At 34.4% G+C, this 25,063-nt stretch overlaps 1 protein-coding gene across 1 annotated transcript in view; it reads right to left on the reverse strand.

Moving 5' to 3' along the window:
* Positions 1-4,307: 4,307 nt before the first annotated feature.
* TMF1 (TATA element modulatory factor 1) overlaps positions 4,308-25,063 on the reverse strand; it is a 33,131-nt gene continuing 12,375 nt past the window's right edge. The window contains exons 6-17 of the mRNA XM_021069200.2: positions 22,854-22,996; positions 22,460-22,626; positions 22,036-22,192; positions 17,863-17,955; positions 16,993-17,149; positions 13,030-13,222; positions 11,850-11,919; positions 11,521-11,613; positions 10,442-10,543; positions 10,011-10,163; positions 8,446-8,571; positions 4,308-7,536 (exon numbers count right to left, since the gene is read on the reverse strand). Coding sequence (XP_020924859.2) covers positions 7,393-7,536; positions 8,446-8,571; positions 10,011-10,163; positions 10,442-10,543; positions 11,521-11,613; positions 11,850-11,919; positions 13,030-13,222; positions 16,993-17,149; positions 17,863-17,955; positions 22,036-22,192; positions 22,460-22,626; positions 22,854-22,996 — 1,598 coding nt within the window. The 3' untranslated portion in view covers positions 4,308-7,392. The remainder of the gene's footprint in view (positions 7,537-8,445; positions 8,572-10,010; positions 10,164-10,441; positions 10,544-11,520; positions 11,614-11,849; positions 11,920-13,029; positions 13,223-16,992; positions 17,150-17,862; positions 17,956-22,035; positions 22,193-22,459; positions 22,627-22,853; positions 22,997-25,063) is intronic.

The following is a 25,063-nucleotide window of genomic DNA, read 5'->3' on the forward strand; positions in this document are numbered from 1 at the left end:
AAATAGAACAACAATAAAATGATTACCTATGGGGGAAGGAGAGAATGTAAGGTAGGGGACAAAGAAGATAACTTCTAGAATATGCATTATATAGAGATGACTTTAATATCATAAATATTTTACAATATAAAACAAAATTAATTTTTAAAGAAGTAATCCCTGAAAATTGACAGAAAAATGAAACTAAATGAATCCAGATGCCATCCCAAGTGACTATTTTTGCTTTTTAGGGTGCACCACAGCACATGGAGGTTCCCAGGCTAGGGGTCAAATCGGAGCTGTAACTGCCAGCCTACGCCACAGCCACAGCAGTGCCAGGTCCAAGCTGAGTCTTCGACCTACACCACAGCTCAGGGCAATGCCAGATTCTTAACCTACTGAGCAAGGCCAGGGATCAAATCTGCATCCTCATGGATGTTAGATTCATTGCTGCTGAGCCACTACGGAAATTCCCCAAGAGACTTTGAAACAGTATTTGTAACCTCAGGACCAAGGGAATTACAATAAATTGTTTTCAGAAGGCAAACTGCTGGTGGCAATGTTGATTGGGATAAACCAAATAAAAGTAATCAAGATGGTATCTTTTAAGCTGAATTTTTCTTTTTCTTTTTTTTTTTTTTTTTTGGTCTTTTTAGGGCCACACTTCTGGCATATGGAAGGTCCCATGCTAGGGGTTGAATTAGAGCTGCAGCTGCTGGCCTAGGCCACAGCCACAGCAACACACAATCTGAGCTTCGTTCTGTGGCCTACACACACCACAGTTCACGGCAATGCCTGATCCTGAACAAGGCCAGGGATTGAACCTGCATCCTCATAGGTATTAGTCATTACCTCTGAGCCACAATGGGAACTTCTGAAGCTGAAATTTTTGAAATGCAACGTAGTCATAAGCCTGATAGTTACCTAAAAAGCCATAGTTTCAAACTGGAAATGGAAGTAACAGTGTGAATTAATACATTTTATCTTTAAACACAAATCTGTCCTCCGTTATCCACTGAAGAGGCCTAGAGACAACCAACATTACAGTAGAGGCACCCCTTGTGCCCAGACTGTGATCTCTGCAAGCTTTCCCATTTAAGGAACATGGGCTCCATAGAAAAATAGATAATTTGGGGTGCCCGAAGAAAAATGATCTTAGGTAGGGGGGAGGAAATGTACTAGAATCTGAAAGATCTTACATGAGTAAGAAGCAACCAAAGGCTTAGAGGATCATATCAAAAGGACTCAGGCATCAGTTCGAGATAGTTCCCTCTTGCCAAAGTTAGAATAATTTATTTATTTATTTATTTATTTTTTATTTTTTATTTTTTTTTGTCTTTTGACTTTTGGTTGTTGTTGTTGCTATTTCTTGGGCCGCTCCCGTGGCATATGGAGGTTCCCAGGCTAGGGGTTGAATCGGAGCTGTAGCCACCAGCCTACACCAGAGCCACAGCAACGCGGGATCTGAGCCGCATCTGCAACCTACACCACAGCTCACGGCAACGCTGGATCGTTAACCCACTGAGCAAGGGCAGGGACCGAACCCGCAACCTCATGGTTCCTAGTCGGATTCGTTAACCACTGCGCCACGACGGGAACTCCCCAAAGTTAGAATAATTTAAAGCATCAGTAGGGTAACTGTAATGAAGGACAAATACATTTAAATATTATATTCGAAAAATCCAACTGATCAACCAAATATACAAGCCAAAACCTCAATGTTCATCTTTGATGACAGAAAGGAGACAACTTTGTGAAAACTGGTAAATAAAGCATGTTTATCCTGTCTTTGCTATATGATTTATGATGCAAATAACCAAATAGCTGATGAGGTAAAATTAATTTTTACAGAAACATTTCAGACTTAAATAATCAAGTCCGCATATCTGAAATTGGCTTCAAAACAGTATGAGTTGAGAGGAAGCATAAATTAAGTATAAGTGAAACAAAATGGGCCATAAATTGTTGAACAGTTAGAGAGTAAATGTTAAGAAGTATATGGGGATTCATTATCTGTGGTCTATTTTATGTAACTTTGACATTTTGTATAATCATCATTTTTACATTGTGTTACTAGTTTGCTAAGTGTGTGGGAAGTTTGCTGCTCATATACCGGCATTTTATTTTTTTTTGTTTGTTTGTTTTTTGTTTGTTTTTTTTTTATATCGGCATTTTAGATAGCTCACAAAGAGTGTTAGAAAAATGATGAACTATTAGTAGATTATTGCTTATTGGTTCTCTGATATATTCAACTGCTTAAACCATAATTCAAAGGTATTAAAATTTTAAGCAAACAGATTTTGACTAAATTTGATCTTATGCTACAGTTGATCTATATATACTAGAAAAACAGTAAGAGAAGCAGCTTTATATAGTTAATAGTTCACAGCATGGGTTCTGGAGCCAAACTGCACAAATTAAATCCCAATTTTGCCACTTATTTGCCCTATGACCTTGAGCAATCATTTAACCTTTCTTCATTTTAAAAACAAAGATAATGGTATTGACTTTAAAAGTATACAATTTGAAGTTCCCATCATGGTGCAACGGAAATGAATCCGAGTAGGAACCATGAAGTTGTGGGTTTGATTCCTGGCCTCACTCAGTGGGTTAAGGATGTGGTGTAGGTCACAGATGCAGCTCAGATCTGGCGTTGCTGTGGCTGTGGCATAGGCCAGAGGCTACAGCTCCAATTTGACACCTAGCCTGGGAACCTCCACATACCGCATGCCTAAAAAGACTAAATAAATAAATAAATAAAAGTATACAATTCATTTTGTGAAAATCCTTGGGACCGTATGTGTTCCTGATTTTTTTTTTTTAAATAGAATAGGATATGCATACCATTTTACTACCTAACACCCTGATTGTGCTTTGGGTCAGCACCCCGTAATCTCACATAAAGTACAGCGAAATGTATGAATACTCTGAGGTTAAGCCTATTACAATAGCCAAGTACTAAGTTTCCTATTATGAGTTATGATCATAGATTTTAATAATATGTATCTGTAAAAATTAAAATTATAAATTTCAAGAGACAAATGGGCATGGCATTACATAAAACTGAAAGGAACACCTCCATCTACCATGCCCACTACCTGTAAAAGAAGAAGAGAATTTTAATGTTAAGCAAATGGAAAAACCTCCCATTAGCCCTTGCCTAGCATTATTTGAGGAATGAAAACAAAATTTAGCTTACTTGAGAGTAAGTCAGGATGAGGAATTCTTGCAGCACTAAGAGTAAATTCTCTTGAGTCACAAGAGAGAGCACTATTGAAGCATGAGTTTTAAGAAAAAGCATTGAAGTATTAAGAAGAAAGATACGTTTAATTCTTATTCTATCTTGTTAAAGGAACTTGATTTACTAAAAGTTAAATGGGTATGTGTAAAGGCAATAACTTAAAAGTACTTTAAAGGTCATTTCTATTGTGGCTCATCTCTGCGAGGCTGTGGATTCGATCCCTGCCCTCCCTCAGTGAGTTAAGGATCCAACATTCCTGCAAGCTGTGGCATAGGTTGCAGATGCGCTACTGATCTAGTGCTGTCATGGCTGTGATATAGACCAGCAGCTGCAGCTCTAACTCAGCCCCTAGCCTGGGCTCTTCCATGTGCTACAGGTGCAGTAGTAAAGAGAAAAAAAAAAGTACTTTAAAGGATAAAGATGCAGAGTTCAATAGTACAAGCAATATGAACTCAGGATAACTTATTTTATCTGTTATAATTTGAATATAGAAATGCTTTAAGACTTTCATTTTTTATTTATTATTATTTTTTGTCTTTTGAGGGCCGCACTCTCAGCATATATTGGTTCCCAGGCTAGGGGTCTAATCAGAGCTGTAGTCACCAACCTACGCCACAGCCACAGCAATGCCAGATCCGAATCACGTCTGTGACCTACACCACAGCTCACGGCAACACCGGATCTTTAACCCACTGAATGAGGCCAGGGATCGAACCAGCAACTCATGGTTCCTAGTCGGATTTATTTCCACTGAGCCACGACGGGAATTCCTGTTTTAAGACTTGTAGAAGAATAGCTTGATTCTGTTTAAGACTTTTTAAAGACACAAACCACCCTTACAGTAATTATACCAGTTAATTATAAGAAGTAAAGCCTTAGAATTATATTTTCCAAAAACCTATCTTCATTAGGAAAACTATTTTTAAGACTAATAAAATTCTTAGTAATATAACTCATAGAAAATCCAGGCCTATCCTCATATTCTTAAGAATTCCAAAGTTATACAAGTCAATATCTTCATAAAACAAAACTATTTTCACTCATTGGTACTGACCACTCTAAATCATGTTAAAAATGAAATACATTATTACTATTTTTAAATCTTTATTCAAATTAGATCCATGCTTATTATTTACATTATCTTTTATTTAGAATTAAAATATAATAGCCATTTGTAGTTTAAATATTTTTAGCCCTTTACAAAATATGAAATTAAAGTTGTTATAGTTTAAAACTGAATAGAATTATGAAAATTTGATTTTTAAATGAAAATGAATGATTATGATACATTAGAACATACAGGTATACATTCTAGAAAGTGGCAAAACAAGGTAAAATATCTAGTCATTTTCTACTTTTGTGTGGCTAATTTCTAAATATTATAAATCACATGTTTTCTCCCTTTTCTTTTTCAGCTGCACCCACGGCATATGAAGTTCCCAACAAAGGATCAAATCCGAGCCACAGCTGTGACTTATGCCACAGTTGCAGTAATGCTGGATCCTTAACCTGATGCACCAGAGTGGGAACTCCATAAATCACATACTTTTAATAAGCATTTAAATAAAATGTATAATTAATAAATCTAATGTCAATCGAAGGATTACAAGAAAAGAATTTTCCTAAACTTTTCTTTTCACTTAATCTACATGTTTTCCCAGGTCAGAAATCATCCAGGTTTACAGTCTCTTAAATCACAGTATAGATACATTTGATACATCCCCATACGCTAAACACTGTACAACTGGAAGTTCTTAAAAAAGAGGTAAACAGAAAGAAAGAAATGGTAGTCTCAATTTAGCTTCCCAAGAGTTGGAAGGATACCCATAGTCTGTGCTTACTTGGTTTCATATAAAACAACAATGTGCATACCTCTTTTACACCTTTTTAATATTCTTGACATTGCTACGATTTGTATTATCTATTTTCTTTCAAGAACGGAAACATCTCATTGCAAACTATTTCCTTATCTATTAAAATATAAATATTTAATTAGAACATGGATAGATAATCAGTTTTAATGATAAACACCAAAATGCAGCAACCAATATTCGATAGGTATTCTGCCATTTAGTGGAGTTTGTCAAGAAAGCAATTCAGTACACTTTCTCAACTTACAAATGTATTGAGAGATCTGAGCATATACTGAAATAAAATCAGTACAAACATCAGCTATTAATTTGTGGGTAAAGAACAGTATATAGTAATATACAGCCAAAGACTTAAATATTAAATAACTGCTTCTCGTTGTTAAATAAACTGAAAACACTTTAAAATTTTGAGTTGATTTACTAATGTTAATAAGGATTAAGAAAAGAGAATATTTAATATTATAAAATTGAAAGGTAAAGGAGTTTTATTTCAATCTTTTCTCATCAACTGAAGGTTCCCCCCCTTCTAATGGATATATTAAAAGAACAATTTCATAATTCCTAAACGTCTAGTTTCAAACACTTGACAGAATATTGTAACTTAAGTTTCCTACATCTTCTAATTCTGTACATTTCTTATTGCTATCAGTCTTGTCATTCTCTGTCAGCCCCTGAATATTAAAAAAAAAAAAAAATCCAACTGACAAAAAGCTATTATACTGCTTTTTTACCATTAAAATATAGAAAATTAGTTATAATGAATTTGGTTCACACCAAAAGACTGTTAATGCTACAAATCAGAATCCAATGACAGAAATACTGTCTTAAATACAAAAAGAACTAAAATGAGGTCACTTGAATTGCCCTGAAAAGCAGTCCAGAATCTTCAACATGGCTTACTTGTAGCCATACTCTAAAGATCTAGTGTTTAAAATTTAACTAAATATCAAGAGAGAGTTTTTATTTGCCAGTAAAGGGCAGCTAAATGACTTTCAGTAATAAAATGTATCAAAATATTTCACAAGTCTAAAACACAGCTGGGAAGAAGGCAAAGATATTTTTTCAGCTATTCCACACTATTTTTAAGTTTAAAGGTTCAAGAAAAAAATTAAATGATAAACTATAGAGAATTAAAAAATGCCAAATTTAACTCCTATAATTTCTCTATTTTGTTATGAATATACTGTAATATCAAACATTCATTTTTAATGTGCCAAAAATAAGGCTTTACAAAATGTGAACAATTAAATTATTTTTCTTTTTACAGCTACATCTATGGCCTATGAAAGTTCCCAGGCTAGGGGCTGAATTGGAGCTGCAGCTGCAGCCTACACCACAGCCACGGTAACACTTACAGCAATGCTGGCTCCTTAACCCACTGAGCAAGGCCAGGGATCAAACACTCATTCTAACAGAGACAACTCAGGTCCTTAACCCACTGAGCCACAACAGGAACTCCCATAAATTTTAAAAATAAAATTGTTGGTAATTTTATTACCTTCACTTCATTTTATAGGGTAGTAAGACAATACTTCAAAACCACTTTAATGTTAATGATACCATCACAAAATCATTCTAAGTAGATTTTTCCACTATCCAATCATGTCTAGATAACTTTAAATAGCTACAGTTTTCTCCAAATAGGTACCAAAATTTGTATAGACTTAATCATGAAATCTGGGTGAAATAAAATTTGAGACCACAAAAATTTTTAAGTTTAAATTATTTACCCTTTAAATTTCAAAGTGTCAGTGTGACTTCTACTTTAAAAGAAAAAGTACTTCAAAATTTAATAATCACAGGTTTAATAATTTTTTACTTGAACACCTGATGTCCACTTTCATGAGTAGGAATTAGAGACACTGAAGATTTAAATGTGAAAGATTTCAAAGTGTCAATATGTTAATTATCACTCTTTAAATGTTCTCAATATATACAAACACATATAAATTATAGATACAATTAGTTATATATCTACAATATGATATATGAACACCATTCTCCTTCCCTAACCATATTGATATGAAGATAAAGTAATAAATCTCTGTGCTATTCAAGGCCCCCCCCCAAAAAAAAGGCGCTTTAAAAAATAAACCTTTGAAGAAGTTTCAAAAATAAAGTTCAAATATTGCACAAAATAATTTAACTGCAAATATTACTACATACTATAAAACAATTCTTTTTCAATTTTTGAACTCTACAGTAATTTCCACTTTCTAATTCTATAAAAGAATTTATTGGAAGTCTGACTTAAATATTAAATGTTTACATTCAGTTTGATGGGAATGTAATTTTCAGAAGTTAACTGAGCCTTTGTCTTAAAAGTTCATCTATTTGAGTCTTATACATATTTTTTACATCTTCAAGATCTAATCGAAGTTCTTCTGCCTCTTCTGCTTTTTCTCCATACATCTGCAGAATAGTGTTGTATCTTTGATCCAAATCCTATAAAATATATTTGTTTATAATTTTATAAATAACTCTACAGAAAATCTCTAATATTATATTTTATTATCATAGGTGAGCCATCAAAAAACACATTACAATCTAAACAAAAGTGTACAGTCATCTCTCATAAAAATTAAAACTCATGCTTCAGTCTGTTGGAATAAATAACAAATAAAAGAATTAAAAAAACCCCTTAAGCCAGATGGGAATTAACCTTAACATATCTCTCCACTAAATCTACAATTCTACCCAAATATAGCTTAATCTGTCTTTTTCTCCCATTAATTTCAGCACATTTGATGAAATTTCAGTCTCTCTTGTTCACTGTGGTTTACATACTACTTGGCATTTACACCATAAGAAAAGTCAAAACATATTCTCACATATGGCTTAACAGCAATTCCCAATACCAAATATACTAATTGTGATGATACATATAACATCAATCAACAAAATACTATTAAGATCATGCAAAATTTCAGGATTATTAATGAGCCTTGGCTAAGTGACAAGCAAGATAAGATTCATCTTTAAAGTTTGAGTTCCCACTATGGCACAATGGGATCAGAAGCATCTCTGCAGCCCCAGGATGCAGATCCAATCCCTAAGCCCAGCACAGTGGGTGAAAGGATCTGGTGTTGCCACAGTTGAGGTATAGGTTGCAAGTGCAGCTCAAATCTAATCCCTGGCCCAGGAACTCCATGTGTCAAGGAGCAGCCAAAAAAGGGGAAAAAAAAAAAAAAAAAAAAAAAAACACCAAACAGTTTTTTACTCAAATATTAATACTCTAATTATCAAACAAAATCACTAACATGCACATAGGCATTTTATGTAAACTAAAAATAAGAGATTTAATGTAACTAAATTGAAGTATCTTAGACTCATCCTTAGGTGAAGAATACTTACTCTCAGCTGAGTTCGAAGTTTGGGTATCTCCTTCACTTTCTCTTCAAGTTCATCATTTTGATTTGTTAATTTAACTAGCTCTTCAGCCATTATTGAGCGTGTTTTTTCTAGATTGCCAATTTCTAGCTGAAAGATTAGCAGAAAGTAATTTAAATCAAACTATACCTTGTTAATATAACCCCACTTTAATAACCCCACCAATATAAACATATTTAATGGGTTATTTTCTAAGAAATAGGTATGTTGACATAGAACCATGAGCTAGCTCTTTTTTTTTTTTTTTTTTTTTTTTTTTTTTGTCTTTTTTAGGGCCACACCCACAGCATACGGAGGTTCCCAGATAAGGGCTCGAATCAGAGTTGTAGCCTCTGGCCTACACCACAGCCACAGCAACACCAGATCCAAGCTGCGTCTGCGACCTACACCACAGCTCATGGCAACGTCAGATCCTTAACCTACTGAGCAAGGCCAGGGATCAAACCTGCGTCCTCATGGATATAGTCAGATTAATTTCCACTGAGCCACAATGGGAACTCTGAGCTAGTCTTTTCTTAGAAGAAAACAGTGGCACAAAAAGGGTTTCAAAATTTCTCGGGGTATATCATTGTTAGGGTTTACTATCAAAGAGAGAAAAAGATTTGAAGAAAATCTAATCATCTATTTGAAACATGCAACTCTGTATTTTTCTCTGAGCTAAGGAAATGGTATACATTTCAGTTATTCTAAATTACAAGAACCCACAGAAATAAAAACATACTTTAATGTAGCATCGACTATGTAGGTCATACTGGTAGAATCTATCATCAACTACCAAAGAAATTCATTTGTGCCTTCAAGTATAACACTAGGCTACACACACTTAACAGGTGTTAAGAATTTTCTGATCTATTTTCTTCCATTTCAAGGACATCTTCTTTAATAGAGAAATGTTTTCAACTAAATAAAATCATAAATAAGAATAAAAAAGGAAAATTCTACTTTTGAGTGTTTCAAGTTTAGCAATGAAAATAGGTAAAATGCTTTACCATTTCTCACAGCATTAAGTTTTTAAAAAGCAAGAAAAGATGGGAGGATGCTCCCTCCTGCCCACTCATGATGTCTCGTTCACATGTATGATGTTGGAATTCTAATATCTCTTGTCACCTTTATTCCTTCCTCACAGGAGGAGTTGGAGCAACTTACTTATGTGGTGAATCTGGGAAGAATAAAATACTCAGCTCAGCAACCTCCTTTTTTTCATTTTTGGAAAAAGCTGTCTACAAGGAGCTGTCTGCTCCAAGACGCCTCTAAGTCCTAACTGAGCAGGCTACATATAGCATATGGGGAGGCCTATTCCAGCCCAGCACTTCCTGTGACAATCTCCCTAATTCTGGCACTTGTCAGCAGGCCCATTTGGCTTCCATCCTTCCAAATTTCTCCACCTATCCTTTATTGTGAATATACATGATTTATTTGGGGCTTCACATGCCACTATTTCATTTTATTTCTCAACTTGCTCAGAATTAAGGTGAAAATGAAGGGTGCTACCTATAGGGTCTCAAAATTCAATTTAATTTTTATAATACCTGTAAATGAGTAATTTCTCCTTCCTTTAGCTTTAGCTGAGACTGTAGATTTTCAATAATGCTTGATCCTGCTCCCATCCTTACAGCATCATAAAGATTGCTCCCATTTGCTGATACAGACATTGGTCCAAATGAGTGATCATGAGGCTCATCCTATGTTAATTAAAGAAAACACATATAGTTCTTCAGTTACTATAGTTTCATTATAAGGTTCAAATAAAATGGCTTGGTCAATTCTTACTTTAAAATGTCTGTGACTTTCTCAAAGGCAGAAAATCATCTATATTTCCTCAGAGCAATTAGTAGTGCCTTAAAAATATGCAGATGAACTGTCTACAGAATGGTAAGGTCACGGTGAGAACTGCTATCTGTATACTCCCTTTAATGTTATTCAGTTTAAGAACTAAATGCATATAAGAAATAAACATCACCTGAGAGAGAAAAGACGTCTGTAGCCCTGCCATATCAACTCCACTTATTGAACTTGAGCGTGACATTGTGGGAGTACTAGAAACAGAAAATGGCTTCCGTTCCTTAAAGTATTAAAAAAAATTTTTTTTCAGGTTAAAAAGTGAAATGATAGAAAAGCAAGAAACTTATCTAGGATTAGTCACAACAAAGATTCATTCCAGTTTCCTCCTAAATGTTACAGCTGCAATTTCTGAAGTCTTATCAAAGGCATAATATTTAGCAATTTAAAGGTATAGACAAACTTGTTGGTCAAATCATCACAGGACCCATTATATTACAACAACATAATTTGTTTATTCTTAATGGAATGAGAGTGTTTTCACTGAAATAATTATATGAACTACTTATTTCATATTACATAACATGCCACCAATTAAATCTATTTCTTTAGAATAAGATTATCAATGAAATTTATGAACCATAAAGTTTATGGCTTATTCATTTTATTTTTACTACATATTTCTTAAAGATTTTTATTTCTCACATTATCATCCATCATGTTTCATCACAAGTGACTTGATATAGTTCCCTGTGCTATACAGCAGGATCTTGCTGCTTACTATATTTTTTAAACTAAATAAACTCAAAAGGTAATTTTAATGTGTACACATAGGTATTTTTTTATATATTATCCTAACTACTGAGTCCACTCCAATCCTTTAAATACAGGAAACACAACTTCAGAAAAATTACCTTCATTAATCAAAAAGAAAGTGAACAAACAGTTCGCTTGTGAGTTTTACTCGCAAGGTGCCTATGGGGCCAAATGAGGTGGATTAGTGTCAATAGGAGACCACAGAATTCATTTAAAAAGGGGCAAGTACTTCCATAATTCAAATCCTAGAAATCACAGATCTTTTTGGATACAATTATATTGTTCTGCAGCCATTCTGATTTAACAACTAGACTTCATCACTATTGACTTTGGACATAAGAAAAGTTATTTATAAAGTAGAGCTAAAATTATAAAATAATAATGATTAATCACAACAGCTACTAAATGGATACATCAAAAAGAGGGCAAAATGAAATTTAATACCTTTTCTTTTACTGCTTCTTGGGTGAAAATTGCTTTCTTCCTTTCTTGTTCAACTTTCATTTTCTCAATTTCTAACTGGCTATTCAACAGTGTCTAATGGAGAGAGATAAAGTTAGATAATTTCTGTGGTACTAAATCATCACCAAAAGTCAACCTCAAAGTTAGGAAGGAACATAAGGTATATACTCCTTTTTGTTTTATTACTAAAGACCAGGTTCCAAAAGCAGAAACGTCACCCATGTCATCTTGTCGTCTCATTAGTTTGCTACTAATCCCCAGCCTTTCTCTAATGGAAGCCCTAAGAGGTGAGCGAACATTAATAGAAATACCTTTTCTTTCCTTGTCTCTTCAAGTGTTCTTACATATTCATCTTTTAGGTTTTCTAATTCAACCTGGTACCTATTAAGCAGAGGGAATTAAAACAAAAAAGATGATAGTACATACTATTAAAAACTCACTACTTATTAACTCCAGTTATATATTTAGTAGTCATTTTTATTACCAGCTTGATTTTCCAACTGAATTTTCCAGATGACTCGGTTTTTATGTAGAAGCTGCACTACTGCTTTTGTGTATTTCATTTATCGGTGCTCTATGTTAAGATTTCAGTTAAAAAGAGACTTTTTGAAAATAATTTTGAATACCACCATTCTATAATATGTTCAGATTCTACAAAAGCTTATTAGGGAGTTCTATGAAAATGTCTGCAAAAGTTCATATATTATTTTATAAATCATTTTTGCTGGACTACTTTTTTAAAAGTAAAATTTTCAAGGAAGAACTCAGAGGGTAAAAACACTAATCATAGCCTTAATATAACATAAGATAGATGGATTCTATAGCTTGTGGTTTCCACAGAGCCCAGACATTTATTTAAAAAGACTGAAACAGGAGTTCCTGTTGTGATGCAGCAGAAACGAATCTGACTAGGAACCATGAGGTTGCAGGTTCGATCCCTGGCCTCACTCAGTGGGTTAAGGATCCGGCGTTGCCATGAGCTGTGGTGTAGGTTGCAGATGTGGCTCGGATCCTGCATTGCTGTGGCTGTGGCGTAGGCCAGCAGCTACAGCTCCGATTGGACCCCTAGCCTGGGAACCTCCATATGCCTCAGATGCGACCCTAAAAAAGACAAAAGACATAAAATAAAATAAAAAGACTGAAACAATGTTTAAATCCGTATAATATTAAAATAACTACAGTGAGAGGTCTTCAACTATTTTGTGGTAATAGATTTCTTTAAAAAAATCTGATTAAAGCAATGAATCCTTTCCCTGGAAAATGCAAATATATTCAGAACGTGCCACACAATTTCAAAAGCTTATGCAAGGTTCAATGAATCCCAGTCCTATCTTGCTATAATATCCTATTAGAAATGACTCTGGCTTCAAACACTAAAAGTATGCATTTTTAGTTCTTAGTGCTATGAAGCTAAAAATAAACAATATATTTTTTAAACTGCTTTTAAAATTCCATGAACTATAAAGAATAATATTCAAGAAACACACCCACCTATTATTTTCATCCTCTAGTTTCCTTAGTCTATTTTTCTCTGATTCAAGCTGGGCCTGAAATCTACTGTTTTCTTGTCTTAAGAGAGAATTCTGTGACTCCATAGAAGACATTTGAACTTTGTTGGCAAGAAGTTCTTCTGTAGCTGCACGTTCTCTCTCAACTGCTGCTGCCAACAAGGTCTGGGATTCACCTGATGATAGATAAAAAAGAAAAATCATATAGATGTATATTCCAGAGGCCAAGATACCAAGTAGATTCTGACTTCAAACTTTTAATGAGGCAAGTAGCCACATTTAAAACTTTTTAGGTACTCACTGACTAAGGCAGGACTACCTACAGAGACAAAAAATAATAATAATAATTTATACATGCTTTATCATTTTTTTTGACCAAAATATTTTAATTTGGAAGTGGAGTCATGTGTTAACAGAGCAGTGAATCAACCAACAGTACTGGATCAAATGGTTATTGAAAGGCAAAGAAAAAGAACCTTAAGCTAAAATTGACACTGCAAAAGAAAATCTACTCAAAATGGACCATACACTTAAATGTAAAACAAAATATACCAAGGGGAGGAGTAAATGGTTGAGGGGGATTAAGAGGTAAAAACTACCAGGTATAAAATAGATAAGTTACAAGAATGTATTTTCTTGGCACAGGAAACATAGCCAATATTTTTATCATAACTGTATATGAAGTATAATCTATAAAATATCAAATTACTATGTTGTATACCTGAAACTAACATAATATTGTAAATCAACTACAGTTCAATTAAAAAAGAAGCCATGAAACTTTCAGGGAAAAAAAAAAGAAGAAATCTTCAGGATCTAGGGTTATGCAAAGAGTGCTTAGGTTTAACACAAGAAGCATGAGCCATAAAAAGGAAAATTGATAAACTGGACTTCAAGAAAATTTTAAACTTAAAAGAAAAAAAGAAAATTTTAAACTTTTGAGTTATGTGAAAAAGATGAAAAGACAAGTTATAGACTTGGAGAAATAAATGTAAGCCATATTATATACGACTAGTTATATAACCTATATAACTAGGTTATACAAAGAAGTCTCAAAACTCAACTGTGAAAATACAAACAATTCAATTAGAAAATGAGCAAAAGATATCAACAGACATTTCACCAAAAAGGATTTACAAATGGAAAGTAAGCACACAAAATGATGTTCACCATCATTCATGAGGAAAATGAAAATCATAATAAGCTATCACTGCACACCTATCTAAATGACTAAAAGAAAAAAAAGGACAACACTAAAAGAAAATGTAGGCAAGGATATAGAGAAACTGGATTACTCTCATATGTACAGCCACAATGGGAAACAGTTTGGTATCTTCTTCAAAAACTAAACATGCAACTATCCATACAACCCAGTCATTGCACACTTGGGCATTGATCTCAAGAAATGAAAACTTAAATGCACACTAAAACAAGTACATGAATGTTCATAGTGGCTTTGTCTGTACAGACAAAAATCTAGATCCAGCCCAGACATCCTCTGTCAAGTAGACGGTTAAACAAGAGGTACTACATACACAGAAAAACGCAGCAATAAATATTAAATCGTAGACACACAAGAATGTAAATGAGGAGTTCCCTTTGTGGCTCAGTGGTTAACGAACCCGACTAGGAACCATGAGGATGCGGGTTCAATCCTTGGCTCCTCACTCAGTAGGTCAGGGATCCAGCATTGCTGTGGCTGTGGCGTAGGCTGGCAGCTGTTGCTCTGATTCGACCCCTGGGCTGGGAACTTCGACATGCTGAGGGTGCGCCCCTAAAAAAAAAAAAAAAAAAGGGCAATAGAAGCCAATTCCAAAAATGTCATATATTATACAATTCTATTATGTAACGTTTTGAAACTCCAAAATTTTAGAGATGGAGGATAGTGGTTGCCAGGGATTTGGGACAGGAAGGGAGGGCCATGAGGGTAGTTAAGTGTAGTTATGAAAGGGCAAAATAAGGGATATTTGTGGTGTTGAAACTATTCAATATCTTGACTGCAGTAATGGATAAATGAACCTACATCAGGGGCAAAATTGTACAAAACTCAATACACACATAGACACACACATACATAAAAAAGAGGACCAGTAGAGCTAGGAAAATCGGAATAAAATCAGAATAATGTCCATATGATAATCAACTATAATTTTGCAAAATGTTAATATGTGGATATTGCGGAAAGTGTGCAAGGGATCATTCTGTATTATTTCTTATAACTGCATATGAATCTCAACTGAAAATTACAATTAAAAAAAAAGACGAGTGGATAAGGTTCTGAGATTTAACCAATGCAAGAATTCTGTTTTTCCCTCACCAAAGTAGACCTAATAACATCTCTATTTTACATTTTATATTCTGTTCTATACTGCATCTATGCTCTTATTTACAGCATTCATTTCATAGTATGTTTGTCCTGGGGCTTTGCTTATATTCCAGTACAATACCATGTATCCCTGAGGATATGGAGGCTCCAATTTTATTATTATAAAAATAATAGCATCTAGTTTTCATTTATTGCTTAAATAAATATTCATTTCAGGAGGTGTCACTTTCAGATATCTCCTAACAAATGAGCCTCAAAAAGTTATTTCAGATAAACAATAGACCTTTTTTTTTTTTTCTTTTTCCTGGCCACACTCATGGCATGCAGAGGTTTCTATGGCAGGGATCAAACCCATGCCACAGCAGTGACCTGAGCTACAGCAGGGACAATGCTGGACCCTTAATCTGCTGAGCCACCAAGAAACTCCAGACCTAAAATTTATACCTAGAAATTAAACAATATTTGAAGGTTCCTCTGTTCAGTGATTTTTTTTTTTAAGCAGATGAATCTATTTATAGACGAAGTGTTACACAGACCTACAAAAAAATATATATAGACAGGAATTCCCTCATGGCCCATTGGGTTAAGGATCTGGTGTTGTCAAGGATCTGGTGTTATCACTGCTATAGCTCTAGTTACAGCTGTGGCAGATCAATCCCTGGCCCAGGATGTGGATGTGGACAAAAAAAAAAAAAAAAGATAGACAAAAGGAGGCATTACTTTCATTTCATCAAAGCAGCCTGGAGAGAGCCCAGCACCTTACTTATTGAGCTTTCCTCTCCCCATGAAGCTAGCCCTAAGACATCCAAAGGATCTTCTGAATACTGTTTGAAAGCCACTAATCTAGTTCACCCTTCATGACTGACAAGGAATAGTCCAGAGAAGGTAAGTGGCTTGCTCCATACTGTCTGGCTGGATGATTCAAAACTAAACATTAAAACCCTAGGTCCAAGTCTCCTAACACTCGTTCAGGTCTGCTTTTTATCACACCATAATGTCTCTCAAATTAGAGCTAATTTTAGGAAGAGAATGAACATAGGAATTTTTTCACTATTTGCTAGCTTCAGGGATATCTAATATATACTTATACTACCTGTCTGTGCTTGAATAAGCATATTGAAAGAATAATTTTCTGTTTATTAATAGCACAAAAGGGCAACCTAGGGTGTTCCTGTAAAGGAGAATATGGAATCTTATGGTTCCATAGTACTGTTTGCTAGAATTTGATCTTGATCCAACTTAGAATCTCTGTTCTTGGAATTCCACCACTGTCTAGAATCATATCTGACTCTACTTCCTATGCTACTGTGGACAAGCTAGAAAGAGGTCAGATTTAGGAATGGACAAGAAAACAACTGAGTGTAACAATTTGTGAAAATAAACAAAAGAATGACATGGAAGTATTTTGGACAGTTCCTGACACATCATGTAAGGAATGGTTTGAAAGAGTCAATTAAGATATTAGAAAATAACTGTAAAAGAGGAGAAGAGATAAAAATCTACAAGTTAGACACAAGATAAACCATGAGATCAAGTGAATTTCAATTTTATACCATTACCCTAATTCTACAAAGAAGATGGAAGGGCTTCTGCATTAAGCTTAAGAACTAAAGCAATTACCAAGTCTATCAGAAAGATTCTTCTCTAACTTCTCCCATGACGACGTCTGGGACCCTAGTGTTGCTTGCAAATTTTCTATCTGTCGAAGCAATGGTCTTGTTGTTGATGAAACACTTTGACTCAGTTCTTGGTTTCGATTCTCTGCTTCCTGGAGTCTCTGAATCATGACATTCTTAAGTTATTACTACTGACAATGATAAAAACACTAAAAATGCTAGCAAACCTTATAGAGATGTCTACAAAAAAAAAAATTTCTCCAAGACAGAACTATTTGTTTTTTATTAAATTATTTTCTAACTATCCAATCCTTAAGTTACAGTTAAGCTACATAACAAAGTAACTAAATAAGTGCTTCTTTACAAAGCATTTCTACAATAAAGACAGCCTTTGATTACATTAAAGTAATAAAGAGTATCATTCAAACCTCCCAGTAGTTGCCTCCTCATCCAAATATTTCAAAGTATTTATAAAAACAGAAAGATCATTCAGAGTTGCACTTTCTCTCCCATCTCCTATATATGTTCATGGACTGAAACTAACAGAGTAGTGGCATGGAAACTGGATATTGCTTATCTGCCCCACAGTAATCAAAGACTGATAATAATAAATTAGCCATTACAAATGAAAGAACGATACTGAATATATAATACATCTATCATGATAAAATTATTTCCTAGAAAGCCAAATTTGGGCTTTTCTTATACATTTTTAAGCTGCCCATTCTGATTTTATTCACAAAAGCCACAAAAATACAGAAAATAAGTACGGTAGTAATCTTCTCAACTCTAAGAACATTACCCCCACTGAGTCATTTTTTTATTCTTAGAAAAATACATCTCAGACTTGCGTTTAAGAAAACTCTCACAATACCTGCTGGAGTTCACTGATCTCATGGCGCAAATAATCCTCTTTTCTGGCAGCTGCTTGTTCCGCACGTTGCAATGCCAGCCTAAGGTCACCCACCTGTATGAGGAGAACCAACACACTATCAACAACAAATATCAGGATATTGTCTATAACTTCCTGCTAACTGCACATTTTGTGTTGACTTAGCATTCATGTATAACACTCTATACCACACAATTAGCTTCTATGTATGATTACCACGCATCTCACTCATTAGTCAATCCCAAAACCATATGTATTCAATTATGTACTTAGGAAAGTACTATTAGGTACACACACTTACATACAAAAAGCATATAAATTTATCCAAGGCCCAACTTCTGGAACACAATACAGGAGGAAAGACAATGCATCTGTTTGCAGTGTAAGGCAGAATGTGATAGGAGATATATTAGCTATAAAAACTTGCTGCTATATTTACATGCAGCTGCACATGTTGTAAATTGCTATTGCCTTTTTGGAAAGCATTATGGCAACAGGTTGAAAGAATAATCATCAAACTTTTTACATTCTTTCACCTGATAATCCTAGTCCTGAGAATTTACTCTATGGAAGCAGATCTATAAACAAACAAAGATGTTCTCTACACTGTTAGCTAGACTAGCAAATACAAACAAAACAAGAAATATTGTAAACATCCATGAGCAGTAATAATCTATTTTTGCAAATGTTAATACAACATGGATATACCCAATAAAAATTAAAATACACATACAAATATGTAGAAACGTACAAATGAATCTTAAATGAAAAACTATAAAGTTATCTGTATGATATCAAGTATAAAAAATACGTACATGAAGGAGTTCCCTTGTGGCACAGCTGGTTAAGGATCTAGCATCATCACTGCAGTAGCTCGGGTTGCTGCTGTGGCTAGGGTTCCTGGCCCAGGAACTTTCACATGCCACAGGCACAGCCAAAAAAAAAAAAAAAAAAAAAAAAATGTACATGGAGATAAGAACAAGAAGGTGATACATAAAACTGAGAGTACTTGTAAAAGGTGATGCCTTTTTGAATGGTAGTCCCATACACTCCCATTCCCTCAGTTTTTCTTTATTATTATTCTACTGTATTTTTAATTTAAAATATTAATGTTTTATCTATCTATCTAGTATGGGAATGGAAGATACAAGGGGCAAATGGACCATGGTGTGATTTGCAAGAGCAAAGTATTGGAAACAACCAAATATCCATCAATAAGAACCATAAAAAGGAATTTTTTTTTAAAGGAACTTTTTAAAATGCTCTATGTTCTACCATACAATGATCACCATATTTTATTAAGTATATAAAACAAGCTGTAAAACAGTATAAATAGTAAACTATATTTTATGTAGGAAGGATGAGAGCACTACAAATAAATATGTGTATAAGTGCATGTGTGTATATATACCTGGGAGTATATAAATAAAAGTAGATATGTATATTTTCTTGCATTTCCAAATAGAAACACTGTCAAAATGAACCAAACACTAATAAAGTGGTTGTATATAGGCAAATAAAGGGAATGGAGAGGGCCTCAGTTAGAAGCAAATATTGGCTTAGTATATTTTGTAATATAGCTCTCACTTTGGAATCATGTAAATTTTTATATATTCATGTGAAATTAATACAAAAGTGTATTGAGGTCAATAAAGAATGAATAGTCTTTTCAACAAACAGTGCTGGTACAACTTAATGTTTACATGCAAAAGACCTAAATATGAGAACTAAGACTATAAAACTCTTAGAAAGAAAGAAGACCTGCATGATAGTGAATTAGGTAACCGTTTCTTCTCTTTTCTTTTCTTTTTTCTTTTTGCCTTTTGTCTTTTTAGGGCCACACTAGCAGCATATGGAGGTTCCCAGGCTAGGGGTGGAATCGGAACTGTAGCCGCTAGCCTACACCACAGCCACAGCAATGCCAGATCTGAGCAGTGTCTGCAACCTACACCACAGCTCACGGCAACGCCAGATCCTTAACCCATTGAGCAAGGGCAGGGATCCAACCCGCAACCTCATGATTCCTAGTCGGATTCGTTTTCGGCTGTGCCACGATGGGAACTCCAGCTAACAGTTTCTTAAATACAATGCCCAAAGGAATAGCAACAAAAGAAAAAAATAGCTAAGTCAGACTTCATTAAAATTAAAAAACTTTAATTTTGTATCAAACAGCACTATGAAAAAAGTGAAAGAGAACCTATAGAGTGGGAGAAAATATTTGCAATTCCTACATTTGACAAGGGTCTAATAAGCAAAATATATAAAGAACTCTTCCAAATAAACAATAAAAAGATAATCTAAAAATGGGCAAAGGATTTAAATATTTCAATAAATTTCTCCAAAGATACATAAATGGCCAATAAGCAGATAAAAAGATGTTCAACATCATTAAACACTAAGAAAATATAAATCAACATCACAATCAGATACCATTTTACATCTCTTAAAGGGCTAAAATGAAAAAAAAATATATTGGCAAGAATGTAGAGAAACTGAAACCCTTATATATTGCTGGTGGGAATGTGAGATGGTGCAGCCACTAGGGAAAATTTGGTACTTCCTGAAAAGGTTAAACATAGGATTACCATATGATCCAAAGGTGTATATATAAAAGAATTTACACAGAAACTTGTAAATCAATGTTTAGAGCAGCATTATTCATAATGATCAAAAAGTATAAAGACTCTTAGGTATATATCCAAAGGAAATTTGAAAAAAAACACATGCACCCAAATGTTCATAGCTGTATTATTTACAATAACCAAGATATGGAAGAACCTATGTGTCCATCAACAGAGGAATGGATAAAGAAGATTGATATACATATACACTAGAATGTTATTCAGCCACAGAAAAGAGCTGAATTTTGCCATGTGCAGCAACACGGATAAAGGGTACTATGATTAGTGAAATAAGTCAGAGAAAGACAAATATTGTATCATATCTGTTATATGGGGAATCTAGAAAAATAAAACACACTAGTGAATATAACAAAAAAGAATAAGACTGACAGATTTAGAGAACAAACTAGTGATTATCACTGGAGAGAGAGAAGGTGGAAGGGGCAAGATGGGGGAGAGGATTAAGAGATATAAACTACCATTTATAAAATAAATAAATAAGCTACAAGTATATGTTGTAGGAGTTCTCACTGTGGCTCAGCAGAAACAAATCTGACTAGTATCCATGAGGACACAGGTTTGATCCCTGGCCTTGTTCAGTGGGGTTAAGGATCTGGCATTTCCATGAGCTGCGGTATAGGTAGCAGATGAGGCTGGATCTGACATTGCTGTGGCTGTGACGTAGGCCAGCAGCTACAGCTCCGATTTGACCCCTAGCCTGGGAACCTCCATATGATGCAAGTATGACCCTAAAAAAGGATATGTTGTACAACAAAGGGAATATAGCCAGGCTTTTGTTTGTTTGTTTGTTTTTTGGCTGAGCCCACAACATGGAGAAGTTCCAGGGCTAGGGATCAAACCTGCACCACAGCAGTGACCAGAACCACAGTAGTGACAATGCCAGGTCCTTAACTCACCAACCCACCAGAGAACTCCTTGCCAATATTTTCTAATAACTAGAAATGGAGTAGAACCTTTAAAAATTGTGAATCACTGTTGTACACCTAAAGCTTATACAATACTATACATAACTCAATAAAAATACACAAATAAAATTTAAGTGTAAATAAACTAAATATCTATCAATTGATGATTTTATAAGACAAAGCCTGACAAATGTTGGTTTTCTTCCTTCATTTGAAGGCCATAGATTCTCACAGATGTTATGAATGAGGTCAGGAGTTACAAAGATTCTCCTGAAATCATATATAATGTTTAGCATTTATCTGCATGTGCATTTCTCTGCTAAGAAGGTCTTTAGTTTTCATAATATTCTCAAAAAACTCTGAAATTCACACAAAAAAATAAGCAATACTGGTATAACGTAAGCATCACTTTAACAACAGTTTTTAAAAAACACAATTGATTAAGTTTGGCACGATCCCGTACTTTTAGAAAAGAACTCAATAGGATCATAAAGGAAATGCAACACATGTGCCAAGTCATAAGTTTAATTCAAACTAACTAATGGATTCTTTACTTTGCAGAAGCACAAACAAAGATTTTAAAGACTAATTTATCATCCATGGCTTACTTGAATTGCTAATGTTTCTTGCTGCTGACGGGCTTCTTCTTGGGCCTTCTCCAGTGCTGCAGAAAGTTCTTCTTTAGCTCTCATTTCACGACTCAGAGCAGCTTCCTGGGCTTCACTATCCTTTGCAGCATTGGCTTTGTGGAGATCAGTAAGTTCCCTTAAAAAAATTAAACAGATAATTTTCTATTTAAAATAATATACAGTTAACTACATGACCAACAACAAAGTTTCCTTCAGATTTATAGAATAAGGAGTTTACCACACAATAAACACTAACTACAGTAAGGACTTTCTGTTGAACTTGCTTTAACTAGTTTTAAGTTCATATATAGGTAAGTTTATAAATGATCAGATAATAGAAACAGTGTTTCTTCAACAACCTGCTCTAATAACTGATGAGTTGCATATTTGTTCATTTTCTTACTTATATGCACTGTCAAGAGCAGCCTGAATACTTCGGTTCTTTTCTTCAAGTTCATTCATGTCTAATTGAAGTCGGCCAAGATCCTTCTCTTGGCGTTCTACCACAGAATTAAGTTTCTTAATATTGTCTCTGTGTTGCTTCTCAACCTCTTCTTTGCCATCAAGGACCTATATTATAAAAACGGAAAAAACATCACGGTAAATCATTGTATTCCAGGAATTTCAAGTGCTACAATAATGAAGAAAGATCTTAGATTTTCCTATTAAATTGCTTGAAAAATTCTTCCCAAATGATATACCTTTATAAACGATTTCAAATGTTTTATAAATCATGGTCAATTGTTCAGAGTGAAGGTAATAACAATATATACATGTAGGGAATGGTTAATATTCACCTGTTTTAAGTGTTGTAACTCTTCTTCTAGCTCTTTAACTTTTTTGTTCAGCTTTGCAATAATATTTTCATTTTCTTTGTCTTTAGCTCTTAATTTCTTAATGATGTTAGAATTATGCAGCTGCTGTTTTGAAAGTTTTTCTCCTGGCAATGGCAAAAATGGCATAAATTCAAATAATAATGATTCTCTAAGAATGTGAATAGAATGTTTTATCAAACCAATGACATAAAATAATAGAACATTTTTAAAATCACAATGCTGTAGTACTCAATGTTAAACTGATTTGGACAGAAATCATCCATGAATGCTAAAATTACTAGATAGAAGGATGGTGTGGGACAGGATAATTACAGTCTTAAAAAAATCATTCCCACATATAATGAATTACAAAGGGAAATAAAGTGCTTTCACAACAAAGAAATATGGAAATCACCATTTTAACCAAACATTTGGTTTTGGCATCTCCGCTTCTTCTAGAGCCTGACATTATATGTCCAGTGATATGATACAGTGAAAGATGCACAATATCATGTATTATAATTCTTACTAGAAATCTCATCTGAATTTAATCTTGAAGAAAGCAACAAATTCCAGAACATGGGGCATTCAATAAGGCAAGTGGACTTTACAAAATCTGTTATGTCATGAAAAAGATATCCTAGATTGGTGGAAGACTAAACAAATGAAATGACCAAATGCAATGAACAAACTTTGATTGGATCCTGGGGCATAACAAATAACCAGATAAAAGAATCATTTTTAGGCATTCATGGCACAGTGGAAACGAATCCAACTAGGAACCATGAGGTTGCAGGTTCCATTCCTGGCCTCACTCAGTGGGTTAAGGATCTGGCATTGCCATGAGCTGTGGTGTAGGCCGCATATGTGGCTCAGATCTGGCGTTCCTGTGGCTCTGGGGTAGGCTGGCAGCTGTAGCTCTGATTCAATGCCTAGCCTGGGAACCTCCATATTGTGTGGGTGCAGCCCTAAAAAGCAAAAAAAAAAGAGTCATTTTTAGAGACAATTGAGGTAAATGATGAAATATATGCTGGAATACACTTCTGAATTACTGCTGATTTTCTTAGGTGTAATTATGATGTGCTTGTCAAGAAAAATGTACTTGCCCTTGGGAGATGAAGACTGAAGAACTAAGGAGTGGACTACAGATTCAATGCAATTCCCAACAAAATTCCAGTGGCGTTTTTCACAAACATAGAAAAAATTACCCTAAGATTCATATGGAACCACAAAGACCTCAAATAGAAAAAGTAATTCTGAGCAAGAAAAAAGGCGCAGGTATTATATTTTCTAATTTCAAAACATATTACAAAGCTATAGTAATCAAAAAAGTATGGTACTAGCATATAGACCAGACACATAGAGTAATGGAACAAAGTAGAGAGCCTAGAAAAAATCCACACTTTTACAAGGATTTTGTGTGCCAAAAATACACACTGGGAAAAGGATAGTCTCATCAATAAATAGTACCCTCTCACAATCCAAATACAATAAACAACTCAAAATAGATTAAAGAATTAAACATAAGACAAGAAACTGTAAAACTACTAGAAGAAAACATAGGGGAAAAGCTTCGGGCATTAGTCTTGGGAATAAGTTTTTGGACATGATCCCAAAACAAGGGATACAAAAGCAAAAAAAGACATGTGAAATTGCATCAAACTAAAAAACTGCCACACAAGCAAAGGAAACAAGACACTGAAGAGACAATCTGCAGAATGGAAGAAAATATCTGCAAACCATACATAAGGGATTAATATCTAAAACATATATAACTCACAGAACTCAACAGCAAAAAACCTAATCAGCCAATTCTGAAAACAGGCTAAAGGCATGAATAGACATTTCTCAAAAAAAGACATACAAATGGTTGCAGGTTTATGAAAAGGTGCTAAACATCACCAGTCATCAGGGAAATGCAAATCAAAACTACAATGAGATGTCACTTCACACCTGTTGGGACAGCCATTATCAAAATGACAAAAGATAAATACTGTAAAGGATATAAAGAAAAGACAACCCTGTGTACAAGTGGTGGCCATGTAAATCAGTCCAGCCACTACAGAAAACAGTATGAAGATTCCTCAGAAAATTAAAAATATAGCTACCACATGATCCAGAAATCTCACTCCTGAGTACATATCCAAAAGAAATGAAATCAGTATCACTAAGAGATATCTGCACCACCTTTA

Source organism: Sus scrofa, chromosome 13 (genome assembly GCF_054392235.1).
Source record: "Sus scrofa isolate SSC_HxYL_T2T_F1_AM1 chromosome 13, Sscrofa_HxYL_maternal_Yorkshire_Landrace_v2.0, whole genome shotgun sequence".
Classification (NCBI taxonomy): domain Eukaryota; kingdom Metazoa; phylum Chordata; class Mammalia; order Artiodactyla; family Suidae; genus Sus; species Sus scrofa.